The sequence below is a fragment of the Rhea americana genome, unplaced genomic scaffold (assembly GCF_003343005.1).
Source record: "Rhea americana isolate MKP2758 unplaced genomic scaffold, rheAme1 scaffold_28, whole genome shotgun sequence".
In the NCBI taxonomy this organism is placed as follows: domain Eukaryota; kingdom Metazoa; phylum Chordata; class Aves; order Rheiformes; family Rheidae; genus Rhea; species Rhea americana.
The window spans coordinates 153,821-179,396 of record NW_028186401.1 but is presented as its reverse complement, the minus strand read 5'-3'; the positions used below and the strand labels follow the sequence as shown (position 1 = coordinate 179,396).

The 25,576-nt window shown below is 46.5% G+C and overlaps 1 protein-coding gene across 2 annotated transcripts in view; it reads right to left on the bottom strand.

The window, feature by feature from the left end:
• Window positions 1-25,576, bottom strand: part of IGDCC4 (immunoglobulin superfamily DCC subclass member 4) — a 106,970-nt gene that overhangs the window by 17,257 nt on the left and 64,137 nt on the right. Inside the window, exons 5-15 of one of the 2 annotated variants that reach the window (XM_085308582.1) lie at window positions 17,605-17,739; window positions 14,467-14,622; window positions 13,508-13,918; window positions 12,472-12,636; window positions 10,892-11,029; window positions 9,267-9,440; window positions 8,469-8,702; window positions 3,154-3,261; window positions 2,201-2,384; window positions 1,369-1,496; window positions 273-443 (exon numbers count right to left, since the gene is read on the bottom strand). In XM_085308582.1, the coding sequence (XP_085164708.1) occupies window positions 273-443; window positions 1,369-1,496; window positions 2,201-2,384; window positions 3,154-3,261; window positions 8,469-8,702; window positions 9,267-9,440; window positions 10,892-11,029; window positions 12,472-12,636; window positions 13,508-13,918; window positions 14,467-14,622; window positions 17,605-17,739 (2,004 nt within the window). The remainder of the gene's footprint in view (window positions 1-272; window positions 444-1,368; window positions 1,497-2,200; window positions 2,385-3,153; window positions 3,262-8,468; window positions 8,703-9,266; window positions 9,441-10,891; window positions 11,030-12,471; window positions 12,637-13,507; window positions 13,919-14,466; window positions 14,623-17,604; window positions 17,740-25,576) is intronic. The other variant, XM_085308583.1, reaches the window with a different exon arrangement.

Genomic DNA, 25,576 nt, shown 5'->3' with positions numbered 1-25,576 from the left:
GGCCAAAATCAAAGCCAAAGATAGAGAAACACTAACTTTTATGGCTAATCAAAATACATTTTAAAGCCTTGACCAATTTAACTATGATTCCATCTACCAGGAGTCAGGGCCCATTAAGCCCAGTTCTTTGAGTGTCTGCCCCTGTGATAAGCCACTGAGGCTGTCTGCTTCAAACAAAGCTTCTCAGACAGGTCTCCGCTGTCTCTAACATCTGAGCTGAGGAGACTGAAGACAAGTATTTGCTCAGRTTAGAGCATTCCTGGGAGGCTCACCTTCACGTGTCAGTAAGGTCCACATGTCATCGGGCTGCGTGTTGTTGGCATTGTACAGGATGAGGTACTCCACRATGATGCCATTGGGCTCAGCAGGGGGACACCAGTGCACCTGGACAGCATAGGGGTTGAGCGGGTGCAGCCGCAGGTCAGACGGAGGAGTTGAAGGACCTGGCAAATACAGGTAAAGACTTGGTGTGAACAGTAGAAATGAGGAGGAAAGCATTCAACACACAGGGCACAATGACTGCTCTGCCTGCTGTGAATCCTTTTCAGTGGTGCCACAGCCGTGTCTGCAAGCATGAAATGAAGAGTGACCTGGGTGGCTACACATTCCATCCAAATCCACTGCAAAGAGCGCAGAGGGGAGAGCGCTGAGCCCAACACAGGAGATGACATGAGTATCTTGGCCAGCTAGCCAAGGGAAGCATGACAGCGCTGATGAAGCCACGTCACTCAGTTTGATGTTGTGCAATGTTGTTCACTTTTGAGAGAACATTCCTCGCCCATATCCCCTCCTTGTGGTTTCCTTTCCATCTCTCTCAAAGACCTGCTTGCACCGCAACTCGTCCCAGGCCCCAGCTAAGGAAAGCAGGGCACATAATTCCTTCAAAGACAATCACTGCTGTTCTGTGAAGCCAAATACARGATGAGCTGCTATATAACAAGAAGTTAAACCACTGCAGCTCCCAGGATCACCTCTGCCTGCCAGCCCTCACCAGGCCTGAAGCTAGGAGGTGGAGGTCTTCCTGGAAAGCTAGGCTGGGCAAGACACACTTGTTTGGACACTGGAGAGGCCTCAGTGWTTAAGCAACACACCATCAGCTCTCTCTAGTGAGCAGGATTTCTCTGAAAGAATCCAGAAGGAACCTTACAGAAATTATTGCCCCAATTCTCTTTGCATGTTCCTCTCTGCTTACTCCTTCAAGCACTCCTTCAATGAGCTTGAGAGAAACACTGGGACCCAYAGAGGCTCTCAGCCTTTTATGTACACAGGTATATCAGGTGGCCAGAGGTCGCCACACCATTCAGAATTAAGTTAGGAGAGATTCAGGGAAAGCCAGAAGAAATGAGGATTCAATCCTCAAATACTTACGGTCTGGAAGGGTGAAYCGCTCCACCACACTGCCAAAGGGTCCATCGATGCCAACACCGTTGGACTGCACAGCAAACTCATACCTGGTGTAGGGCTTCAACCCACTAATGAGGATGTCTTCATCGGAGCTGCCAAAAGAGGATGCATTCACAAGGCCATGAATACTCGCAAGTTCTCCCACCCACTGCCACCTTAGCACTTTACCTGAAGCACTGTAAGAGGTTATCTTTACTCTTATGGTATTTGATGCTTCACTTAAAGCTCCATCTCCTGCAGTCATGTGAATGCAAGAACACTCAACTCCCCGTTAMAGAGCCAAGTAGCCTCTAGGACCAACTATCATGTGCTTGCAGAGAAAAGCTTCAAAATACAGCTTGATTACAGGCTGAAAACCTGCATGGGAAGCCAGATTTGAAGTATATTCCCAAATTATTATTACTGCTTAAATTCTTGCAATTTTTCAGCCAAACTTGTGAAGATCATCTCACAAATCATGAATGCTTTGAGATTGGCCATAGTTGCATCTGCTAGCTTCACTATTAAAAGGGAAAACAGCAGGCAAGGTCCAGCCAGAGCAGAAAAAATGCAGAGACTACCCAGTAWATGACCCTTTAGTATTTAAGTTATGGACAATTCCCTACTGTGGAAGTCCCAGTGCCACATTTTTCTAGCTCTGAATGTATCTGTGATCAAGTCCAAGACAGACATTGCAGCATGTGAAATGCTCAGAAGCAGGCTCAACAACAGGCCTTCCCTCCAGGTTTCTCCTGCTTTGTGTTTATTCATGACATGGRTGATCTTTGGCAGATGAACCCTTAGCATACCACTTTACCTTGTGTAGTATGTAACAAGAGAGGCATTTTTCAGGCCCCATGGGCTGAAGCGCACAGTGTAGTTGACAATCTTTACTGTGGTGAAGTCAGGCTTCTTCCACCTGAGCCATATGGAAGTTGAGCTGTTGGACTCTGCATAGACTTGGACCGGAGGCAGTGGAGGACCCTTCTGCACTGGGGGATCTGCAGAACAGAAGAGAGATGTGGAGACATATACGGCACAGGAAGGCAAGGGACAGCTGCCATATGCAGAAAACAGGGAAGAAAACAGGCCTAGCTTATGAAGCTTGCACAAATATGCAGGCCTCCCGTTAAAGCTTGGACACCCTACTTAGCCTGTCAGTGTATGCGGTGGTCTGAAGAGCATGTTTTTCCTCATCTGTGGGATCTATGTGGTGTGTGTGTGTGTGTTACAAAGATCCACACACTGGGCTGGTRGTGTACTGCTATGGAGCAAAGGCCAGTTTCAAAGTTACACACTCATCAGGCTTACACCAGGGTAAGGAAGKGCCAAGACTGTTCATCAGACTGGCAGAGTGGCGAATGGAGCCTGGGTCTTCAGAGCTTTAACTTCTTTATAATACTGTGAGATGTGGCATGCCGCTAATCTATGTTCTGGGGTCTTTATAATGTCACAGATGAAACCCAGGTCATTTGGCTATTTTCAAGACCATCACTGAGCCACTAACAGCGCCAGAGACAATATGGTGAAGCCTATCCAAACTCTGGACAAGACGGGGATATTTTGCTCCCTTCCATCCTTCCCAAGTTAATTCCTCTAATGTGATTTACAGCGATTGTCACAGGGAGTTCCCCTATATTCCCTTGTATTTCTTCCTCATTTTAGTAATGCATCTCTTGAAGCCCTTCCTCTGTAACTTTAGCTTTAGACTTCCTTTGAAGCCACACACCAAACAGAAGAGACAAACAACAAATAAAGAACATTTCTCACCTACTGCTGTCACAGGTGCCTTTTCTGTTTTGCCTTTCCAAACTGCTGCGTAGCCATCTTCATGCTTATTAAATGCTACCAGCTTCACCTCATAGAGTTTCCCAGGAGCTTGGAGGAAAGAAAAAAAAATCATCCAGGGTTGGTCTGTTGATGGCGGTGGGTTTTGGCAGGGGAAGAGGGAAGGGTTACCACCCACCCTAGTTAGACAACTTTTCTTAGATCTGACCAGCTTTTCTCACCATCCAAGAAAGCTGAGTTGCTTTAAACAGAGTTGCATTTGTTAAAACATATCAGGTCCTTCCCTTCCATTTTCAGGCCTCTCCCACTCAAACACTGGCTTGCTCATCCCCACAACTACCTCCTAGGTCTGTCTGCCCCTTTTACAATGGCTGAAACTTAGCTGTAGCAAATGGACTTGCCCACAGCTACCAAGGGTTACTCAGCRTCACAGCCTGTGGAACATCCCCTCAGGTTGTTCTGATCTTTCTCTGCCTCAGACTACTAAAGAAACCTACACACGGTGACTCCTCTCTCCCTGGTGCAAGTGGACACACTGTGKTGTTTATTGTTGTTGAGTGAGGACATCCTCTCCTCTCTCCAAAATGATGTAGTACCTCTCATATCCAAAGGCCTTTCTGATTTATTAATTGCTGTGAGGATCTTCCTTCCAGCAAGCCCTTATATCCCCTGTTATTTAAGTCACCAGGAGCTTTTGCTATTTTGCCTCCACAGCAAATAGGGGTTCTTGATTTGCAATTAGAAAAGCAACGGTGCACGTAACTCCCACACCAGAAACTGGAGGATCCTTGATACACACCCTTCTCAGACAGCCACACACTCTATAGGCAGTATCACGCTTTCACCCAAATGGAGCTGCAGGACAGAGCGCCATGCTTACTACCAGGGCTCTGGTTGTTTCAAAATTCACTTCCTTCTTTCTTTCTGCCTTTCATCAGCTGAAATACTCCTTCCTTGTGTCAAGAAACATCTGAGTCTTCTTTTCATGGAGGTATTTAATGGAGGAAACAAACTTGTGAGATCCAAAGTTCTTAGATAAGAGAGTCGCCAGCTTCTCTCTTTGGCAGCCAGCCCATCCAGAAGCTCAGGGAGAGCAGTCCAGACTGTTTTTGGTTGCCTTGGCTGCAATGCGTTGATTAAGTTTGTTAATTTGGGACGTGCCTGTTCATTCCCTGCCCTAATAGATCACTGCTCCCTCTGCCAGACAACATAAGCAGCACAAAGCCTTTCTTATTGATGCCAATTTTATTATTACCACACTGATTATACTCCCAGAGGCTAATGGTACCAATTACCAAAGACTCTCACTGCTCTACAACACATGTTCACACTCAGAATATAAAAACAGTTCAGCCACATTTTTCTCCCTGAAAGAATCCTAAAATCAAACAATTTTGTCTACCACCAAGGCAGCCTGAMTGCTGTCCTGCTGCAGGACAGCTGCTTGCTGATCTGTATTTCACACTCTTCAGCCACAGAAAACCTCCTCAAATCCATACAAGGGAGAAGAGGCCAAAAAGYGCTCAACTTCCATATGGCTTGGACCATGGGTTTGGTGGAACAGAGAGCCCCATAGCCTGTCTGTCGCCAGCACAGACACTCCAAGATCCTGCCTGAGCCTTTCTCTGGGCTTCACTAGGACACAAGCTGATCACAGATGATGTGATCCAAGCAGGGAGGAAGTGCTCGCAGATGTGATGCAGCTGTGGTCAGCTCACTTTAGAGAGCGAAGGGAAAGGAACAAGTCCTCCATCTCGACAGAGCAGCAAGAGACCAGCCTGAGACATTGAGAGATCTCTGCAGTGCATCCCAGCCGAGTTGAAATCCCACTTGAATTGCCATCCACAGGAAAGGCCCTGCTCCTCAGCCAGGTTCTCAGTACTGTAAAGCACATAGACACTTGTGACTCGRTGTGGGTGTTCATCATTTACATATCACTTGTATGGATAAGATCAGAAGACCATCCAGTGTAGTTTCCAGCTGTTCTAAGTGCAGGAGGCTTTAAGGATGTACAATAGCCCTCGTTTGCACCTTGTGCCATGCAGTACCAGCTGATCTCCAGGAATCAGCAAGCAGACTAAATCCCCAAAACACAGTTATAAATTTCTATCAGACACTGGTGGGCCCTGGATGTGCAGGTAATTTTCAGGATGTACAGGTAATTTGGGGTAGGATCGATACAGCAGCTACTTGCACATGAAGTCACAGCAGCTCTGCCACATGACCAAGTGACTCATATTCTGAAAATAAAGGAATTTTGGATTTCTCCGTCAGAGGTTTGACTTCACTTTTTATACACAGATCCAGATGTTCAAGTTCTTAGAATATGCAGATGTGAAATTCTATCAAGCTGTCGAGGCAGCATGAAAACAGATGTTATTTCATGGCATTCCATCATACATTAAATATAAGCAGAATAATCTAGTCCAGATCATTTCAAATCACTAATCTGGATGACTGGATAAGTGACACATATCCCAGCATGCTAAAAACACTGTTTCATTCAGTTTTCAAGATGTTCATGTGAACTAGATGCTATACTTTCCCATAAATGGGAAAATACCCTGATCTCCAAGGAGCACTCCCAGAGGAATGCACTCTTCCTTCATGTTAGTGTGGAGACAGGATCAGCTTCTGACTGTTTTTCATGTAAATTATGGCCCTAGTWGTTGCACCTCATTACAGAGACTAATTGCTAGAACCCAAATGGAAGTCAGTGAGAATTTCTCAGTGATAAGCACTCATGGTGATTCAGGATAGCTTCCTTTTGCTGTCACAGGATCATGAAATTGCTGCATCTCTTATGTGCCTTTGAACAGCTGCCCACATCTCTGACAAGATTTCAGCATGTAACTCCCAGACTAGATACAAGAAGTGTCATTAGTAATTTCACTAATGACTTTTCAACTAAGGAGATACAGGTATGCTYTAGAGGTTAGTAAGAGCATGAGAGAAAGTCTTCTACTTCAGATGGCTCAAATGGAAAGAGCTAGGACATTATCAAAGGCAAAATCAAGATGACAGATGTTAGGGGTACGGAGAAGGTTGAGGAAGAGGATATCTGCCGGACAGAGGTGACTGACAAAGTTGGTATCATTTAACAGCAGAACAAGCCAGTGCAAGAGAAGACGAAACAAGAACCTTACACTGGACCAGCCCATAGGCCCTAAGTGCAGCCCAAAACRCATCTTGTTATCTTGGGGAAACGAAGGCAGGGAAATGTGTGCAGAGCTGGTGTAACAGCTGTACTATTGCTATACGTAAAGAGCAACTGTGTGTAAAGCTGCTTTCTGCATACCCACCCAGCTGAGACATGCCCCAGAAAGGGGGGCATGTCTTCCTTAGAGGRCCTTCTCCTGTTCCCTGCAGGGCTCTTGGGGGAAGAAAAAAAAACACAGGAAAAAAATATAAAGATCAGGAAATGTAAATCATGTTCCCCAGGAACAAGCAGTGGGACAGGAGTTCTGTCACACAGGCTGCCGCCCAAATCAAGCCATGACAAGGGACAGCGTGCCCGCTTCACTCACACTGCAGAGATGTAGAGACCAAGGYGCTTTTAGTGACTGTCTGCACTGCAACAGCACAGCATCTCCAAGTGGGAGATTTGTTTACAGTGACACAGAATACAACCAAGTCTGAGCTACAGCCTCGTATGCCCAGTGCCTGCTCCTGGGATTTCTTGATATCTTATCTCTTCAATCTCTTCACCCAATTTGTAGTTTCGGCTGTGACACCCCTCCAGTGCTCATCATGGGCAAATCTGCCTCTCCTGCCAGAGAGCACCCTTCACCCTGTGCAACTCCCCCTCTGATATCAAGAGATAATCCCAAGAAATWGTCTTCTTATACAGGGATCTTAAGAGAGGTTTCCATTGCCGTGAGTCACAGGCAGACATCCAAGAGCTGGGATCATGGATGATCCCACTCAGCTGATTCCCACCTGCCACGTGCCACAGTGCAGATCATGTTAGGTCTGCCAATCTTTTCTGAGATTCCCACCCACTCTGCGTACAAGACTCCTAGGCAGATGTAAGCACCTGCACTGGGAATTCCCTTCCATGAATCCAAATGCTTCTAAATCCCAACCASTCTCCCACTTGCTTCATGTCCAGACTCCTTGGCTTCCACAGCACAGCCCGATTCCTGACCCCTTCCTTCACTGTATGCATACAGAAGCATGTCATTCAACAGAGCAAGGTGGAGAAAAGAGAACATCCAGGGCTGGAAGAAACCCGAGACTCTTTTCCTGACACAGTGATACCTGATATACACCAGGCAGATCATAAGGAAACCATCATGTCTTGATGGATGCCTAAATTTAAGGAAGTAATTACAGAAGAACAAGCAGTCTTCTCCACATCGCTGTGCCAGAGCATTTGGAACCAATTCAACCCACTCCCAAGTCCCTCTGCTAACTGATTTGCCAGTGGTTAGAGCAGCATGTGATGATGTTCACATGTGGTTTCCTCAGCACAATAATTACAGACCTAAATTCTTCAGAGAAACTCGCAACCGTTAACACCCTCTCAATAGCAGGATGGCTGCAACATGACTTGTGAATTAGCAACCTACCCAGYGATGACACAAACTGTCTTTCCAGGTGCTGCACACTGAACTTTATGCCATGCATAACACATATGCTGTATATTACAAACGTAACTCCTTACAGGAAACACTAAATGCACCTCAGCCAGGCAGGTGGATCTGCAAAGTTGCAAAGTTTTTCTCCAGCCATGAGTACTCACTTTCTTCTGCCATTTTCCCTTAGGTGGAGGAGATTACAGACCCAAAAATCAGTATGCTGTGAATTAATCTGTCACTGAATTTTAATAGGGAGATATTTCAAATAGTACTCAATTGTGGAGCTTCCTAGAAATACACAGGCAAGGAGAGATCATTGTGCTGACTAGGGATTTTAATCTAAGCACTCTCATACTGACACAATACAATATACTAATTGGTTCAAATCACATATTGGTATTTAGTAATAATAAGTTGTTATGTTAGTAATTAGTACTACTTGTATTAGTAGTCCTCTGTTAAAAATACAATCCCTGCTACACTGCCTTGAGCATAAGCTCTTTTAAGAACATGACCCATAAGGCCTACTCTGGAAATGGCTTTGGGTGCTCCTGAAAAGGAGGGACACTCAGCTCATACAGTCCTGATCAAACCCTGACTGCAGCCAAGTAGATAACTCTGAGCCTCTTGGAAGTCTGTCCTGAGWCTGCTGCACAATACAAAGGACAGACCCTGGGTTTCCTTGACCATTGCTAAAAAGGAGACGTAACAGCTAACCTAGTCGAGTCAGTTCGTATTGCTTCACTTTCTTCTTTAGCTTTATGGGCCCTACGTCCCAGCTGTCATCTTCAGCACCATCTAAAGTGTTTTCATCACTGGACTCCTCTGTGCCCACTTCCCGGTAGTAGAGTTTGTAGCCTGATATCTGGGCGTGGTTGGCTGGGGGTTGCCATGTTATCAGGAGAGACTCCATCTTCGCTCGGACTTTTAGTTCCGTAGGAGCAAATGGTACTAGAATAGAAGAAGATAAAAATGCTCAGCCATGTACCTCCATTTCCTTGCACTACTGCACCCTCCCTGTCCCTGGAAGTGAGGGACAGGTACGAGGAGAGACAATTCTGCAAACAGGACATCTCTGCTGTCTGACAGAATGGTGCAGTGACACTCTCCTGTAGCCCCACCACCAGGGCAACACAGAAAAAACCAATGACATGAAGTCACAGTGGCAGTTTCTCCAAGTATTCTGAATTGCTGCTGTTTTTAACTACTGCTTGAAGCTGAGTTGCTTCAGCTCTGTTTGTCAAAACTGTCTATTCATTCCTAAATGTCACAACGTTTGTGGATTTTTTTAGGGTTTATGGCTTTCCAGCTGCATAGAGAGGGAAGAAGGACCAGGACCCATCACCCACGCAACCAGCAAGACGTACAGGGGAAGTTTGAACAGAAAGCTAATGGTGGTCATCTGGTCTAATGAAAAACAATAGTTACAATTCCCTCATGAAAGCAAATTCTCTCTGATCCAGCCTCAGTTGTGCACTCTCCTCCTTGAATCCCAGGCAATTCCCAGCTTCCTACCATGTGTCTGGTTATCCCTGTCAGGAGTCCGATGCTGGGTCCACTCCGAAGGGGTCCCATAGCCCATGCTGGTGCTGGCTGCAATGCGCACTTTGTACACTTTGTTGGGATGCAGCGAGTAGAGAGTGATTTGTGTCTCATTTCCACCCACTTCAATGGAGGTGATCTGATCTGCTGGAAYCAAGGCGACACCAGTGAAAATATGTTTGTCTCGGTCAAAGTGAAATACACCCAAGCAGCCACACAAACTCCTGCAACTCCCCTGTGGTCCACAGGCCCTGGGCTGGCTTAGTTTTGCCCAATGCAACCTCATGCCACCAGGAAAAGCTAGAACTAAAAATGGGGCAAAACTGACACCCTGATTGACAACCCCTTTCATTACTTTCAAAACTACAGGACACCTTCAGCCCAGAGCCTGCCTGGAGGGGGAGCTCTTAGAAACCTTGCTGATGACATGATGGCAGAACAGGAGCACAGTTGATGGCAGATTCCAGTTTCTCATCTCTGCATTTAATTCACCACCTTAATTTGAACCACAACTGTGTCTAGCAGCCATGCTTTCTGCAAAATTCACACCTTCACCCAAGCCAGACTATGGTTTTATTGCTCACTTTTCAGCCCATCCATGTTCATAAGGGAGGTAACAAGAAATTTAAACTGAGAATGGCTCGAGATTTTCACTGTAACAGATATGGTCAGGCTTGCTGGAGATTTGTATCACTGTATCATGAATACAGAAGTCTTGCTTTGTGCTTCATGTGGTGTCAGCTCAGCTGAGACTGCTGCCCCTGGTATGTAACACTGAACTGCTGAATGTTCAGTCCCTGGACTGCAAAAGTTTCCAGAGTTTTATGGTGCCACAGAGCCACATGCAGTCTCAGAGTGAGAAAACAAGAACCAGAAGTCACAGTGCAGAATACTAATCCAGATCAAATGCATGGGAACATGTCCAGCACTTCATCACATTCCTCATCCTTCTCTTAGTAAGATGCATGAGCCTGGGAGGTGATAAGCTGCAGAGCTTTGATGGTTTTAAGAGTGAATACCCAGAAGGATTTGCAAAGCAAGCACACATGGAATCAAAATGACTGCATTCAGCACAAGGAAACGTTACCATCCCTGCTGAAGGCTTCTTAGAGTGTCTGACAGCACAAATAAACCAGATAAAGCTCGGCAATAAAGCAACACAGCTTTGCCAGGATACTTTCTCGTTTTACACCAGGATAACCTTGATTAGATTTCAATTAAAAAGGAGTCAAAAGTATTTGCCCTTCCTTCCCATCAGCATGAAGTTCTTCCCCCCACCAAACAGTGCAGATATCACCACAGCGTTGTTCTTGTGGGACAGGTATTCATGGGGTAGCACAAACACACAAGTATCAGACCAGTCCCCTGGGGACACAGGCTCAGTCCACCACAGAAAGAGGCCAACTTTTGACGAAGAAGGGACCAACACCTCCGTGACTACTGACAATATAGCCAGACTAAGGAACAACCATTCTCCTGGCCTGGGTGAAAAGGAGTCCTGCTATTTTCAGCCTTGAACCTCTTTCCCTCAACCCAACATGCTGTGGACATTGCCAAAGCAGAAGACGTCAGTCCCCTCCAAATGGTGTTTCCYTCACCTTCCTTGAGGGTGCAGTAGTCAATCTTGTACTTCGTTATCTTGCCATTACTCAGCTCTGGCGGAGGAGGCAGCCATGTCACACGGATGTCACCAGGAGTCATGCTCGACAGGGACAGCTGAGGGGCAGCGCTAGGAACTGGGCAGAAGCAACAACAGGAAGTCAGCAAAGACTGGGGCAAGGCTTGAGCATGTTCCTGCCAGCTCTTTCGCTTGGCTGGAGGCCACTGGCTGGTCTCGACCCTGCCAAGTTGCAGGTGAGATGTTGTCTTGGGGGAACCAATGTCCCACAACTTTTCAACAGCTCAGAGCATCAGCGAGGCTTCTGCAGAGGCAAGAAAACAGGGTGCCCACGTTGAGCAGGCCTGATTAAAGGTTGCTGGCAGARCACACCTCACTTGTGCTACTAACCTACTCCCTAGGGAAGCAAAATCTAAGTGTCTGGCCTCCCCTCAAAGAGTTTTGAAACTACTGGTCAGCTCCATCAAATTCAACAGTCAGAGAACTGGAGTCATTGTGGTGGGAAGAGTGTGGGGGGGATCTAGGATCAATGTACTGCAAACCAGGATCCACTGCTGCCCCAGTTCATGAAATAGCCTGGGCTTAAATCCAACAGCTCACCCTTCTCCTACCCTCACTGCCTATCACTGGAATAAGGACTCTCACATTGACTTGAGAATGCCAAAGTCTTTGAAGAATTATCCAGCAATATTTAAAAAGTGACCCAGTGTAACTACGAAGCGGGCACATTAGTACTAGGCTAATGGGCCTGCAGTATAGTGTAACGTCAGTAAGACACTAAGGGAAATGGCTCACAGATTCAGACCTCCGTTTGGGAATCCCTGTTCCCTCAAGGGTCAGATCTGTGCTGCAGGCAGCTTTCATGCTTACAAACCAGCTTTATAGGCTTCAGACACGTACACAAGGGATCACACAGGTCACTACATCAGGAATAATAAAAGCACATAACGCATCCTGCAGCATAGCAGGAGCCGGCTCCAGGTCTGACAAAACTGTCTTTGTGCCACTGTCCTGCAGTTTGCTGTTCCCTGTACRTGCCCTGCCCTGTTGGGCAGCTGTCCTTCAGGGACTCTGCTTGCATTGCTCACAAAATGCCACATGATAAAAGATAAAAATCAATACAAACTACTGACTCTTGAGGGGCTCAACTTTAAGCTTGATCCCACACCTACAAATTGCAATAGATGTCTTTCCTCTGAGTTTAAATCGAGTTGGCCCAGAGTCAAGTCTGGAGCAATATTGTATTAGCTAGGGGAAAACCCAGAGAAGCTGACTACAGTTCCTGCAGGATTCTCCTGTGTCCCAGTCTCAGCAAGGTCATCTTCAAACTCTTCATCACCCAAGCTGATGATCAGACCAGGGTAATCTTTTACTTTTCTGATATTCTGCTACAATTTTTTTTTTTTTTTTGAGGGCTTATGGTAGTAAGAAGCCACAGGAGCAGCGAGCACAGGATTCTAGGAGCTGCTGATACTGTTCTCCATGTTCTCCATTCAACGTACATCATGAAACAGGATAAGAACATTTTTCAGATACCAGTACCCGTCTAATTCAACGCACCATCCTCCAGGGTCTGAACGGTTATAGAAGAGGATGTCCGGCTTGCTCCAAGCTGAGAATACGCRACCACGTAGAAGACATAGTTGGTATTGGGCTCTAGATCCTTGACTTGCAGTTCAGTAGTATCGTTATTGACAGCAAACTGGTACTCCACATTATCTGTTCCTAGAGCCAAGGAAACACTGATCAGCAGGTCAGTGAACTGCCAAAACACTCCCTGCAAAATCACTTCAATCACAAAGTCCACACTGACCACCTTCAAAATCACCATGTCATCTCCCAATTACTGCAGCATCTGCGCAAATCCCATCTCTTACATGAGCTCTTCAGGCAGAAATATTCAATATTCAAATTCTTCTACCTGCAATAATATGGACTAAATTAACTGGAATTTGTTCACATTTGACACTGGCTGGGAAAATAATTCAAGAGTTCCTGTGATCTACTAGATGCYCTGTGTCTTGTATCTGCAATGACTTCTCCATGTATCTAAGCTCTGCCAGGGTCAGGGACCATGCAGAGGGAAGGTATCAGGAAGCAAATGCAGAGAATCGGGCAAACAAAGCTAAAAAATCTCGGCTTCCTTCAGTTATAGGAATCTACTTTACATAAAAAGAGTCCTACTCTGCTACAAGAACTGAGCTTCCAGAAAGGGGTGAAAACACAATTTAGAAGACACCCTGGATTGTTTTCCAAATCATCTGGATGCATTAAAACTTTTCCAACTCTCTTTGAACGGAAACAGGAATATGTGAGTGGTTCTCTGAGGAGGTGTTGCAAACATCAAGCTACAATAGCCTGGACTATCCAGACTAACACATCCCATTCTTTACCTCAAGTACAGCTCTGCTAAGACCGTGATAAGAACAGGACGTAGCAACTCCAGCTGTTGCAAAAAGCACAGTACTAAGCACAGGGCAGACCTCCTGTTTTTGGAAGGGCATTCTTTGCCCAGCACCAGCAGCGCATATGCTTTTCTCCTTATCGTCACACCCCTAACTGYGACAGCCCTGTTGCACAAGCAGATAACACCTACCCACAGCCCGCTGGTAATGTAAGGAGAAGCCAATGATCTGCTCGCTGTTGTACTCYGGACGCTCCCAGGACACAAGGACTGTGGTGCTGGAGAGGGAGACAGCTGACACCCTTTTGGGAGCACTGGGTAAACCCTCCCGCACAATCACCGAGAGCTTGGCAGTGGCACAAGCCATGCCCAGGCTGTTCTCAGCCACGCACTGATAGTAGCCAGCATCCTCCAGCCCAATCTGGTTGATCACAAGGCTCCCGCTGCTCTGGACCTTCACTCGCCCGTTGGAGAGGATGGCCTCGCCRTTCTTCAGCCAGTGAATGGTTGGGGCCGGCTCACCCTCTGCCTTGCAGACAAATCGGGCTGTGCTGGCTCGAGTACGTGAGATAGTTTCAGGAGCCTGGGAGATACTGGGCATAGCTGGAAAGAGAGGGGAGAAATTAATGCAGAAAGAAGAAAGGAAAAAAGAAAAAGAAAGGAGAAAAAAAAAAGGCAGAGCAAATCCCTTCTCCTCTCCATCTTGTGCTATGTTTTATTCAGTAGCAGCTTTGCTTACAAGATAAGATTTGCCAGGCAAACTCTAGAGGCTTAATTTAGACTCTGTCCAAAAAGAAAAATAAATTCTGTATTAACCATGTGCTACATTCCCTGATCCTAGGCTGTTCTCCCTTATGGCTTTCACAATGCTGAAAGATAATTGCTGATTTTCATGGGGAAACCTGGGAGAACACGAACAAGGAATAGTAAGATTCAGTAAATAAAAGGAACTAACCCCCAAATTAAAAAAGGCGACAATCCCACCAAGAACTACCCCCGACAAGGCCCCCATGGCTCTAACTGTGCTCTCTTCTGATCCAGCATGTGCCACATACGCAACTTCTTGTAGAGCTTCYGGACGTCAATCCAGGTAATCCATGTAGAAATGCTAGCCAGGTAACTGTGGGGTGTTTATCCTGCTCTCTACTCACCAAGGACCCGGAGCTCAGCTGCAGCTGTAACAAATTGCCTGGTCTGGGGTTTGTTAGCACGGCAAACATACACCCCCGAGTGGTGTGGCTGGCTGGAAGGAATGAGGAGGTTTGTCCGGCCCAGCACAATCACATCCGTGGAAACAGGCTTTCCATCTGTGGGGGAAAAAAACATGCACAAATGTGGGAGGCAGCTCCCAAGCTGCCCCTTGGCAAGGGCTTGCAAAAAACATACCCACCCAGACCCAGGAATCACAGCTGGGGAGCAGAGGGGACCCTACAACCCAAACCCCAGCCCAGAGGAGGATTTCTGCTGGGACACCCCTTAGTGCTTGACTGAGTGCAGATTAGCCAAAGCCAAAATTGCTCCAAGGTTTAGCTTARCCTGTAATAACTAAAAAAACTCTAKTTTGGATCAAAGCAGTCTCTAATTCTTAGGGTGTGCCTGGAACAAGACCCTCTAGGAAAAGGACACTCAAGGGAAAGCTACACTAACATGTTCTTTGCAAAAGGCTGCTGGGTCTGCCTGCTGAGCCTCACGCACAAACACGTGTGCCTCCTGCCCTCGTACGCATTAATGAAAACCTCAGTGAGAGCACGGAATCAGCAGCAGCTCTGAGAACCCAGGGCTCCTTCTCTCCACCCTTGCCTGGGTCCTGGAAGTAGACTCAAATATACCTRATGTTTTTTGTTATCCCCAACATGGATTGTAAAAGGTGGACTTTCTGCATAAGCCTTTCCTTTGGGGCAGAGGAAGGTGTGAAAAGCACCCACTGGCATCCATGGGTAGACAACATACACTCTAGAGAGCAGCTGGCCTACAGGACACTGTTGTGCCCTCTGAAGGAAATACCTCAGCAAAGACAGCTCTTGGAGAAGACAGAMATGTACTGAGGGCCCAGCTCCAAATGACGACCAACACTCTCAATTTTTCCAGCCATAAAAGCAGTTAGGAACACACTTGGGGCTCAGGTGTTTCAGTCAGAGATGTGCGCTTGAGCCACTCACTTCCCACTCACCTGGAAGGGTAATGTCATTCTCCTGGCTGGATGCTCAGCACTGCTGATCAGGGAAGGAGGAAAGGGCAGCTCAAATCCCCTGGCCAGGAACAGAGATGGCTTTCTACAATTTCAAAGAGCCCYGGGCACTTGAGCACGTCATGGACAAGCCACTAGGCTGGTTGCTGCACGTTTCTTACCCAGCATTGCTCTGATATAGAGAAAAACAGGGACCCTCGTGCTGGTACAGAGCAAGTTTGAATTTTTCTGAGATGATGAGTATGGGGGGGCAAAGCTAAGAGCTGGGGACAGAGAGCAGGCAAACATGGTCTAGCCAAAGAAGGGCAAGACTGGGAGGTCAGGAATTCATTACCAGCTCTGGCACAAGTTAGAAGGGCTGGGAGAGCCACCCTAAGTGTGCAGTACCTGCACAACACGGGACCTTGACCCCCTCCACCTGCAGAAGGATGGGCATCTTTCAGACTCGCTTGCCTTTGCCTCTCAAAGATTCAGCACAGGCTACCTTCAGACAGGCGCAAGCTCTCAGCCTCCACTGTGAGCATATGCACCTACTTAGCACCATCAGCAGGGAACACAGCCAAGATTAAACTCTCTGCCCCTTCCACTGATTTCAGGGGTCTTCAGATGGCCTCACAGTTCACAGTTCAATGGATGTGCATTCAAAGGAGGAAGAGAGATCTGTGCACCACACTTGCACAAGAGCAGTTTGAAAATCTGGCTCCAGATGGTAGCAATTAGCTGACACCACTGAGGTTGGCAAGAACCAAACTGGCAACCCAGAACTATACTCCTCGGTGTTACTTACATGACTTATCGCCCAGTAAATCAGCCTGCTTCTTTCCAAAATTACATTAAGGAGCACACTTGTGTAACCTGGATAATTGCTAGCATAGTCCCATTCTTTCTAATCTGAAGAGTCCACACTGGAAAGCAGAGGGCACCAAGCAAACACTTTGAAATAAAATTATCATCATGTATTGTTGCATGTAAGAAACTGTTCCACTATCCAACACCACCACCCTCCAAAAAGCCCCCTTCACAGTGTTGACTGACTCTGATTATATCTCCTCTGAGCATTATCAGCTCTCAGCATAGCAATGAATAAATGATTCAGCATGTGAAAGCTGGATATTTCTAACTAAGTTTGAAGTACCCAAGATAAGACAGAAACATTTCTGCCAGAACATTTAACCCTCCCTGATTTGCTTTCCAAAGTTGTGTCCTCTGAGATTTTTTTGCTCCTTTTCTGAAGTGAAGGGGAACTATTTGTATACACTAAAATCACTGCCTGTGGACAAGTCTGGGCTGAAGACCAACTACAATAAATGGTTATAGGGGAAAGTAAAGTCTCAAATCATGACACAGATTTATGAAAATGACTGAGCGCCTTTCGGGAAGTAGAAGCAGTTCCTGAGAAGAGAACATCTACTATCTGAGTCTCTGAAACATCTGATGGATGTGACACTGCACAAAGTGACACTCATAACTTAGGCCATCAGCCCCTGAAAAATGCATGCCAGTCTGGTCATTTGTACACCTCTGACAAGACCTAAAAAAGCCTTCTCCATCATCCCATTTTCTGAGGTGGGGAGGGGAAATCTGACCATAGTAAGATTTTAAAACAAAAACCTCACAGCAACTCCCAACTCAAAGCCTCTGTAATAATTAACAGATCTTATCATGTTCTATAATCCTGCAAGATAACACAAGTTTTCTCCAGTGTAGTGGTAGAATTCACAGAATCCCCACTAACCTCTCTGAGTCACCAGAGGTGTGGCATAGACCTGACCTCGTCTCACAAACGTCACCTTTCAAGCTTATATAATATGAGTACAACTAACTTAGCTCAAAAGGCATYCAGACGCTAGAACTGCATATATTTCACAGGTTAAACAGCTATGAAGTGAACTGTGTGCTTTGTACCATTCTAGATTTAATTACTGATTCTACTTTAGCAAGGACACCCAGGCCACTGTGACACTACTTCTGTAGTTAGGAACTGATGTAAAAAGCACCCTTCTCATCAGATATATTTTTGCTCCTTTTAATATATTTTAAAAACAATATGTTCACAGGTTTCTCTTGACAAGAAAAGGAGAATTCTGTCCATCACACTCACCCTGTCGTATCCAGGAGACAAAGGGKGTGGGATTGGCGGACGCCATGCACTCCATCACCGCACTCTCCCCTGCCACCACCGTTGTGTTCTCCGGAGCAGCCACGATGGTGACATCTCCTGCTGCTGGCTGAGAACCTAACGCCAGAAACAAAAAGAAAAATCTGTTCTTTCAAAATGGAAAGTCCTTAGAAAAGCACCATCTGGGACACCTTTAGTGGAAAGGGAAATACCCTTACCATCGAAAAAGAGCAAGTCATCTCAGAACACGGACAAACGGACATTTCTTTATTTAGAGGAAAACTATTTCTGCATCCTCTTGCATTTCATTCAACTGGTGAGGCCAGTGTCACCTTTGATTACGGTTGCTCCCACTGTCAAGCCCTGGCATGCAGTAGAGTTTGCTGTAGAAACTCCAGGAGAAGGGAGCAACTCACCGGCTCTGTCAGAGCTGAGACTGGGACTCCAGGCCTACGGCCAGCTACTGCGGCTGCCCGGGACCTGGTCTCGTCCTGCTATCACATCTGTGACGCCCCACTGTGATACCTCCAGAGGAGGACCCGGAGCCCTGCTGTACGTGACGGCACTCTGCACCTTTTCCAAAGCTCAAATATCCTGATGAAGAGTGCTGGGGCTTTTCTTTACCATGGGTCAAGCTGCTGGAGCTGAGCACACCCACACCTGCAGGAATCCCCCTGCAGATTCCAGTCTAACTTGAGCAAACTCAGGCAAACTTCATCTCAAAGACTCACCTAATTAACAAAGTATTCCCTTAACTAGCACAAGATCAAATTTTCTAGATGCTCTTTGCTTAGCAAAGAAAGTCTGAAACTAGAAGGGAGCCAGAAAAGGATTTTCCAAGATCCCCACAAGGATGCAGAACACAAAATCCAAGCATTGTGYCTGTGCTTCCCCAGGTATTCTCGCATGTATTAACAGCTCACTCCTAGTTGGAGGAGAAAAGCAGGTCTTGTTTTTACATGACTACAGTATTTTTACTAAACCAATAAACAAAAGGGTGTCTGAAAAATTTGTTCAAATTCTACCAGCACTAATAGAAATTAAGAATTAAGAAATTAAGACTTAGTAGAAAATCGAGATCTACGTATGGAACATAAGCAGGGTTTCAATCCAGAGTCTTCAATGACTATTGCTAAATAGATGCTTGTTAATTAAATGAATAAACACATCACTGTCCTCCAACGGAGCAACCACTCAGGACACAACACATACTTCTCCAAGGCATTATAACAGTTACAAAAAGAATCTGGTAACTTGGCTGAAGAAATTCAGATATCCAGACACTATATTGTATACTGCAACAAAAAGAGGTCAGTCCTCTGTGTCCAGGCCATCATGCTATGGCACAAAGACTACATCAGACACTAAGCATCTGGAGGAGTGAGTACTATTTAGCTTACATGTGCACAGATTAATAGTCAACATTTAAATCAAGCAGCATTTACAGGAAGATCTATAGACTGCATTGCACAATTTCTTGCTCTTGAGAAAGGGATGGGGATTTTTTGCTTGAAACAAACCTTCAGTCTGTCTCTATCCCATTACCRAGCAGAGGTTAAGGGAAGGTTAAGAAAATGCCTTTGCTGTGGACAGATTTCTGCTGCCAGATGAAAACAACTGGAGCATCTTGAGAAGACCAGACTGTTCATGACCTTCAACAGTAGCAACACTATTCTTTCAGTTCTCCCAGAGGTGTGCAACTTTGAGGGACGTTCTTGTTGTCCTCACAAAGAGAGGAATAAACTGTAGAACAGTCAGGTAGTGCAAGTAGTTCTTAAGCCTGCTCCAGGTGTTCCCATGACACAGTAAAGAAAGGTTTTGGCAGTAAGTCTAAAACAAATAAAAAGCAGAAGCTTTTTTCACAGTACACAAACTCACTGCCTCAGGATGCTGCAGAGTTCAAAACAAATAAGTTCAGACAAGCTCATGAAGAATACATTTACCAGGACTATTAGATATAAAGGTCTGAATGTAGTCCCCAGCCTAGGATGTGCCCACATCCATGACTGTCAAATGCTGAGGAAGATACCCAAGGAAACCATCACGTCTTCCTTGCCCAGTTTCAGTGCACCTTCCCTTAGCTGTTTTGGGGGTATGCAGGCAACATTACTCATACAGATTTTATTTGTGAAAAAAAGAGATGCCTTGGCGTGCACATCTGTCTGCACGGCAGAAGTTACAYGCTGCAGCACTGCTGCTGAACGCGCTGTGCTCAGCCCACCGCCAGGCTCACTGCAGTTCACAACAGCAGACAGTCTCATCATGGGAAGCAGGATCTCCACTGAGGCTTTCTTGCAGTCCACTCGGGTAAGGGGTGGGTAATCCCCCCCATCTGGGGGATTACATGAGCACGGTTGAAAAGAAGCTGGTAAAACCCCTGTAGCACCAAGGTAAAAAAAGGGAGAAAGCAGGAGCCTGTGCTTGTCCAGCAGATGGAAGCAGAGACCGAGGAGCATCGCAGTTCTCCTACCTGGGGTAATGGCTGGACAGCACGTTACACTGCGAGGCCAGCCCTACGCAAACACCAGCATAAAGAGCTGCCATGGAGCACGAAGGAAGAGAGGAGTGATTTCAGCCAAGTTGAGCATCGTCCTTCCCAGTGAACAACTACATTACAAGCAGGGCCTGGTGGAAACAGCCACATGACGACCTCTTCTCATGCTTACAGCACACTGCATCCAGGACTTTGCTACACTCAGTTATCTTAGCTYTTCACCTAATTCAAGCCTGCCGTACAGAAGTCAGGAGGTACTTTCAGCCCAACAGCCCAGTGGTRCAATTACCCTACAGTGAAATGCAAGGAAACCGGAACAGGTCCTGCCAGAGCACATCAGCAGCCAGCGTTTGGCCACCCTGCTGCGCCCGATGGTGACTTTGGTTGGTTTAAGCTAGCCCCAAATACGGTTCACCATTTTCCAGCAATGGTGGAGTTACTCAGTGTAAAAGCAGCTTGGGAGGAGGAGCATCAGAGCCGAGTTCTACACAGACAGAGATGTTCCCGATTACCGGGACCCGCAGGGGAAAGCAGCGGAAAGCGAGTAGCAGCAAGTGCTTTTCCTCGGCTTTAACAGCCCCTCTCGTCTGCTGCTCAGTCCCACGTCTGCACTTCCAGCTGCAGCAGGACAACTGAGGGAGTAAAACAGGGACAAAAAGAAACAATAAACTATGGATTCAGACACCATCACTGAGCAGATCAAAGGGCCAGCTGCTCTTAACTGTGGTATCAAGGCTGGGCCTGACAACTCCTGTGACAGAAAATAGGCTTAATGTAAAAACAGGCATGAGACCTTCCAGAATAGGCATGTAAGCTGAAGGATCAGAGAAATGCAAGGCTCTTTCGAATAGCAGCTTTCATCTAACTCCAACACCAGTTCAACAAAGCACTAAAATCCACACGCAATCGTTAGTCCTGTAAAACAACTGAGCACAGGGACCTCAGTGAGACATGGCCAGACAGGTGGGACTGCCCCATGCCTCGCTCATTTAAGGCCTTGACCCCTTCTCTCCCATAGGGTGGAGAGGGATGAGGCAACATTAGAGAAGGAAAGGCAAAGGAGAAACAACTGCCTAGCCAAAATTTAGGAAGGGGGAAAAAAAAATAAACAAACACACACATTAGAAAGCACCAGAAGCAAAGGAAAAGGCTTTTGCCACAGCCATTGCACGGAAGGCAAGACTGCTCACACTAACAGGCCGCCAGGCTGGGAAAACACCAGACAACCCAGCAAGTCCCCATGAGGTCAGCTGTGCGAAGCAGCCTGGCACAGGGGTGCAAAGGAGCCAGGTGAGGGACTGCTACTCCTTTAAAACGCAAACGCAGGCCTGAAATCCTGCTGTCTTGCAGGTGAACACATACTCCCAGCCCTGAGCCCTCCCATGGAGCATGAGGTGGGGTCTGGAGGGACCCTGGACCCATGTTCTTCCCCATTCCAAGGTCTCTCTCCAGGTGCCCCCCCCCCAGCCTTTTTGCTGGTTCTTGGAGCGAGAAWTAACTGGGACTTTGCACAGATTTCCAACGTACCACAGGAGAAAGCTTCCTTATCTGACACCACAGGCTGTTTGTGTACCTGTTGGGTAGGACACAGACGAGATACTTCTGTGTGTAGAAAGCTGTTCTTTTCTACAGTATGCTGGGGAGAGGAGGGGAAAGAGAGAAAAAAAAACCTGAAAGCTGAAAAATGCCACCAGCCAGATGGCGATATATTCCTTGCCAGATTTCCAAGTGGCTTTCCAAGCTTAGAGCAGAGGAAAAGAGAAAGCACCGCTCTTCAAACCTTACTTAAACACCCAGYTGGTACACTCAGGGGCATGGCCCCCACCCAAAGGCACGTGACTTCGCGTGATCATGCTTGTCCTACACCTGAGATCACATCTCCTGCTCCCTCAACAGCTGCCTACTAGTGCTGTCTGTCTCTAAGAGAGGCATTCTTACAAACTGCCCAAGCTCTTGCTCTGAAATGGTCTCCAGAGCAGTCAGACCATCACTGAAATCTTCCAGTCTGGCAGAGCCACCATGAAGAGCCACTACCTTTAGCGTCACCTTTTCTCAGAGCCTTTTCTCAGAGCCAGCCTTCTCTTCCCGGCTGAGGAAGGACCGTRGTGCTTCACTACCCCTCACCCCTGAACGGCCCTGTAAGAGCTCTGTGTGCTACCCCTGCCCCACACCCTGGAGGTACTGGAAGGGGAAGGGCAAGCAACTCTGCTTGGCCAGGCAGCCAGCCAGCAGAAACCCAGCTGGCTACCCCCAAAAATTCACAGTGAGCTACCCGTCAGCTCAGTACTCACTCTGAAGAGGACCAAGGGAGAACTGGTATTGTGGCGTCCCAGCAGTCAAATCCAAGGGCATACCTCAAGGTCTCAGTGGCTCTGACAACCTAACGCAATACTAAGATCAGCAATAGCCATGTAGATCTGTAGCTCRAACACTCATTGCTGCTTTCTCCTCCCTCAGCCAAAACTCTGGTTTCAGCCTTGAAAAGCTACTGGGAAAACACATTAGCCCAGCTGCCAAGCCTGTTTGTCACTGATTATTATTGAAATTGTATTACAAAAATAAACACTTCTGCTTTTCCATTACGTTCCTCGGTGCATGCATGGATGAATGCCCCATATATCTCTTGCACACACAACACAGCTCTCTCCAGCTTTGTATTTCCCTGTGGGACTGTCAGAGCAAGCCTACTAATCAAGCTCCTCTTTAAACTCAGCATCCTTTAAAGGACATCTTTCACTTCCTATCTGAATAGGCTGGTTGGATAGGATGGATCACAGGTTAACTGCTAAGAATGGGGTTTGTTTTGGTTTGAAGAGCTCCCAAGGACTGTACTAAGCTATACAGGAAAGCCTCMACTCAGTGGAGTCTGGAAAACATCAAAGAGCAAAACCAATTTGAGTTTTTTGTCTCCATTGCCATTAAAATAATTTCAGGTCAAGAGGGAATATTGTCAGAACCAAAGAGAAAAAGAGCTGCTGCTTCCAAGACATCTTACACTGCCCGAACAAAACAGGTCACTGAACACATCTGCACCATGCTGCCCATTCTACGATACTAAAAGCTTTCACAGTGCTGCTATTTAAAACTTGAGGCTTGAGCTTTCCTGCCCCCACCCCACCTCTGTTCCATTTCTCCTAGTAGCAAAGCTGTTCTAGGCCAAAGCTTTGCACAGCCCAAGGCAGAAGCTATGAATTCCTATCAAAACCTACCATCACCCACTGCCYGTCACAGACTTGTTGCCCTCCTGAATTAAGTGGATTAATTTTACTGTCTTGTATGGAAAAATGCCTGCAGGGTGCCAAATATTGCTCTCAGATGACTCTAAATAGTGCACTGAGACTGAGAGAAATCCTCTGTGCACAGAGGAGAGATTAACACTCCCTCCCCGAACACACTGTCACCCTGGGCACAGGCTTGTGTTTGCATAGGGAGACAGCAAGGAGCCACCTCAGGACAAGAGACGAGACTTAATAGGTGATTTGCAAAAATATTTCAAAATATTCCCCAATTTTTATTCTTTTTGAACAACTCATTCTAGTTGATTTGTCAATCTTTATGCAGTTTTCTACTTTCCTATCATGAGATAGAGAACTCTTACAGGTACCTCGCAGAGTCACACTCCTGGAGAAGGGTTTCAGTGCTAGGCTTTGGCCAGATGCAGCAGAAATGCAGGAAATAGCTTATAATAAAGTGCAATATAAAACCAACAGGAGGCAGCGAGGGGAGCACAGGGAACACCACAATAGTATAGCAAGCATGCCATGCTGAGACCTCAGCATACAAACCGCCTGGCTTATAAAAATCAAACCTGTATAGTTTCAAAGCAAAGGAGAGTGATGAGCAGGGCTGTGAAAGGAGGCACCATGGGGAGCTGCTTGGGACAAAGCACAAAATGTTTATTTGAAGTTATAACTTGAGTTATAACACACACGAGTGATTTCAAACTCCAAGAGAGTTTACAACTTGGGTCTGCCTCTAATGCATCCATAATTCATCAGCTATCCTTTCCCTCCTCCTGCTCTTGTCAGTGCASGGGATCAGCTAAAAATTCAGGCAGTGCAACAGGAGGAAAATGTTTTTTGTTCAGCCAATTTGTGATGGTCGTTTGCAGTGACAAGAAGATGGCTTCTTCTTGGATGGGAACTAACACCTCTCTCTCGATTCCATAAACACCCTGCCTTGGCTAAACTGCTGGAGGTTAAACATGACTTGCGTGGTGACACGTTCAGCTCTCAGCTGTCAGCAGTTCAAGATTTGGAGATATCCAACAATCAAGCAGCAATCTTCTGTTCCGCGAACTTTCTCACCCTCTCCGGAGGAGGAGCCTGAAACCTTATTCATCCCTGCGAGCCTCCGCCGGGAGCAGACTCTAGCACTGAGCAGCTGTTCATTACACAAAGTCAATGCTGTCACTGCTGTTATGCTGCAGACAATAAAGGAGCAAATTACCAATTGCAAAGCACACACCTTCCAGAATGCAGGCCCTGTGTTTGCAGAGCTTGTCCTCCTCCCACTCTCCAGCTCTCTCCCTTTTCTCAGGGAGCTAAAAGACCTCCCGGACTGTGCAGGGAGAAAGCTGACAACAATCAAAGAAGAGAAGACCATTCTTCACACCTGTCTTTCTCCTCCATTTAGGCTGTCCTGGAAATTTATCTACAATTAATTTCCACTTCTGGGCTAGACCGAGAACAGGAGATTACTAGTGCATAAGATCTCCAGGCAAGACACATGCCTAGCTATAGCCTAACATTACAGCTTATCTGCTTGGAGCAATACAAACAGTGCCAGATCTCAAAACTGAGCACACTTAGCAACAAGCATTTCTTCTTTCATAACTGTACTCATCTGAGCACAGTGATGCACAGTTTTGCAGATAGGAAAGCAAAGCAAGAGAGGACTGGCCCCAGTGATTTTAGGAAGTGGCCACAGATATGGGATGCTGCCATCCAGGCACCCTAAATCCATGCCTCCCCAAAATATCACACGGCAAACACTCCCCTCCTCTCCTCCCTCAAAGCAGCTTTCACAAACAAACATCCTTTCCAAAATACTGGGTGGTTTGGCAATCTGTCAGGCTGGTTTGCAAATTACCATTAGCTGTTTTTTTCCCCCTCCACTTTTGCTACAGCAGCCCGTGAAGCTGTTTGAATCCAACTCCTGTTCTTCTTCATCACTTAAGTTGGGGAGGGATGACTTTGGGGTACAAGAGGATAGGCTCAATTCACCAAACATTTGGTAGTGCTTTGGTGGTTCTCAGTGTGGAAAACTACTCCTCTGCAGAGGATCGGGCTCTGGTTCATGAGCCTTGAATGAGCTTTTAGATTTGAGTATCATAGGTTTGTAAAAATAACAGGAACTCCAGCACTGACCACTCCTGGATACTGGGACTGCAAAATTTGTTCCAGTGCAATCTGGCAGCGCCAGTGCTCTGGGCTTCCTCCATTGGAAATGTTCCTTTCT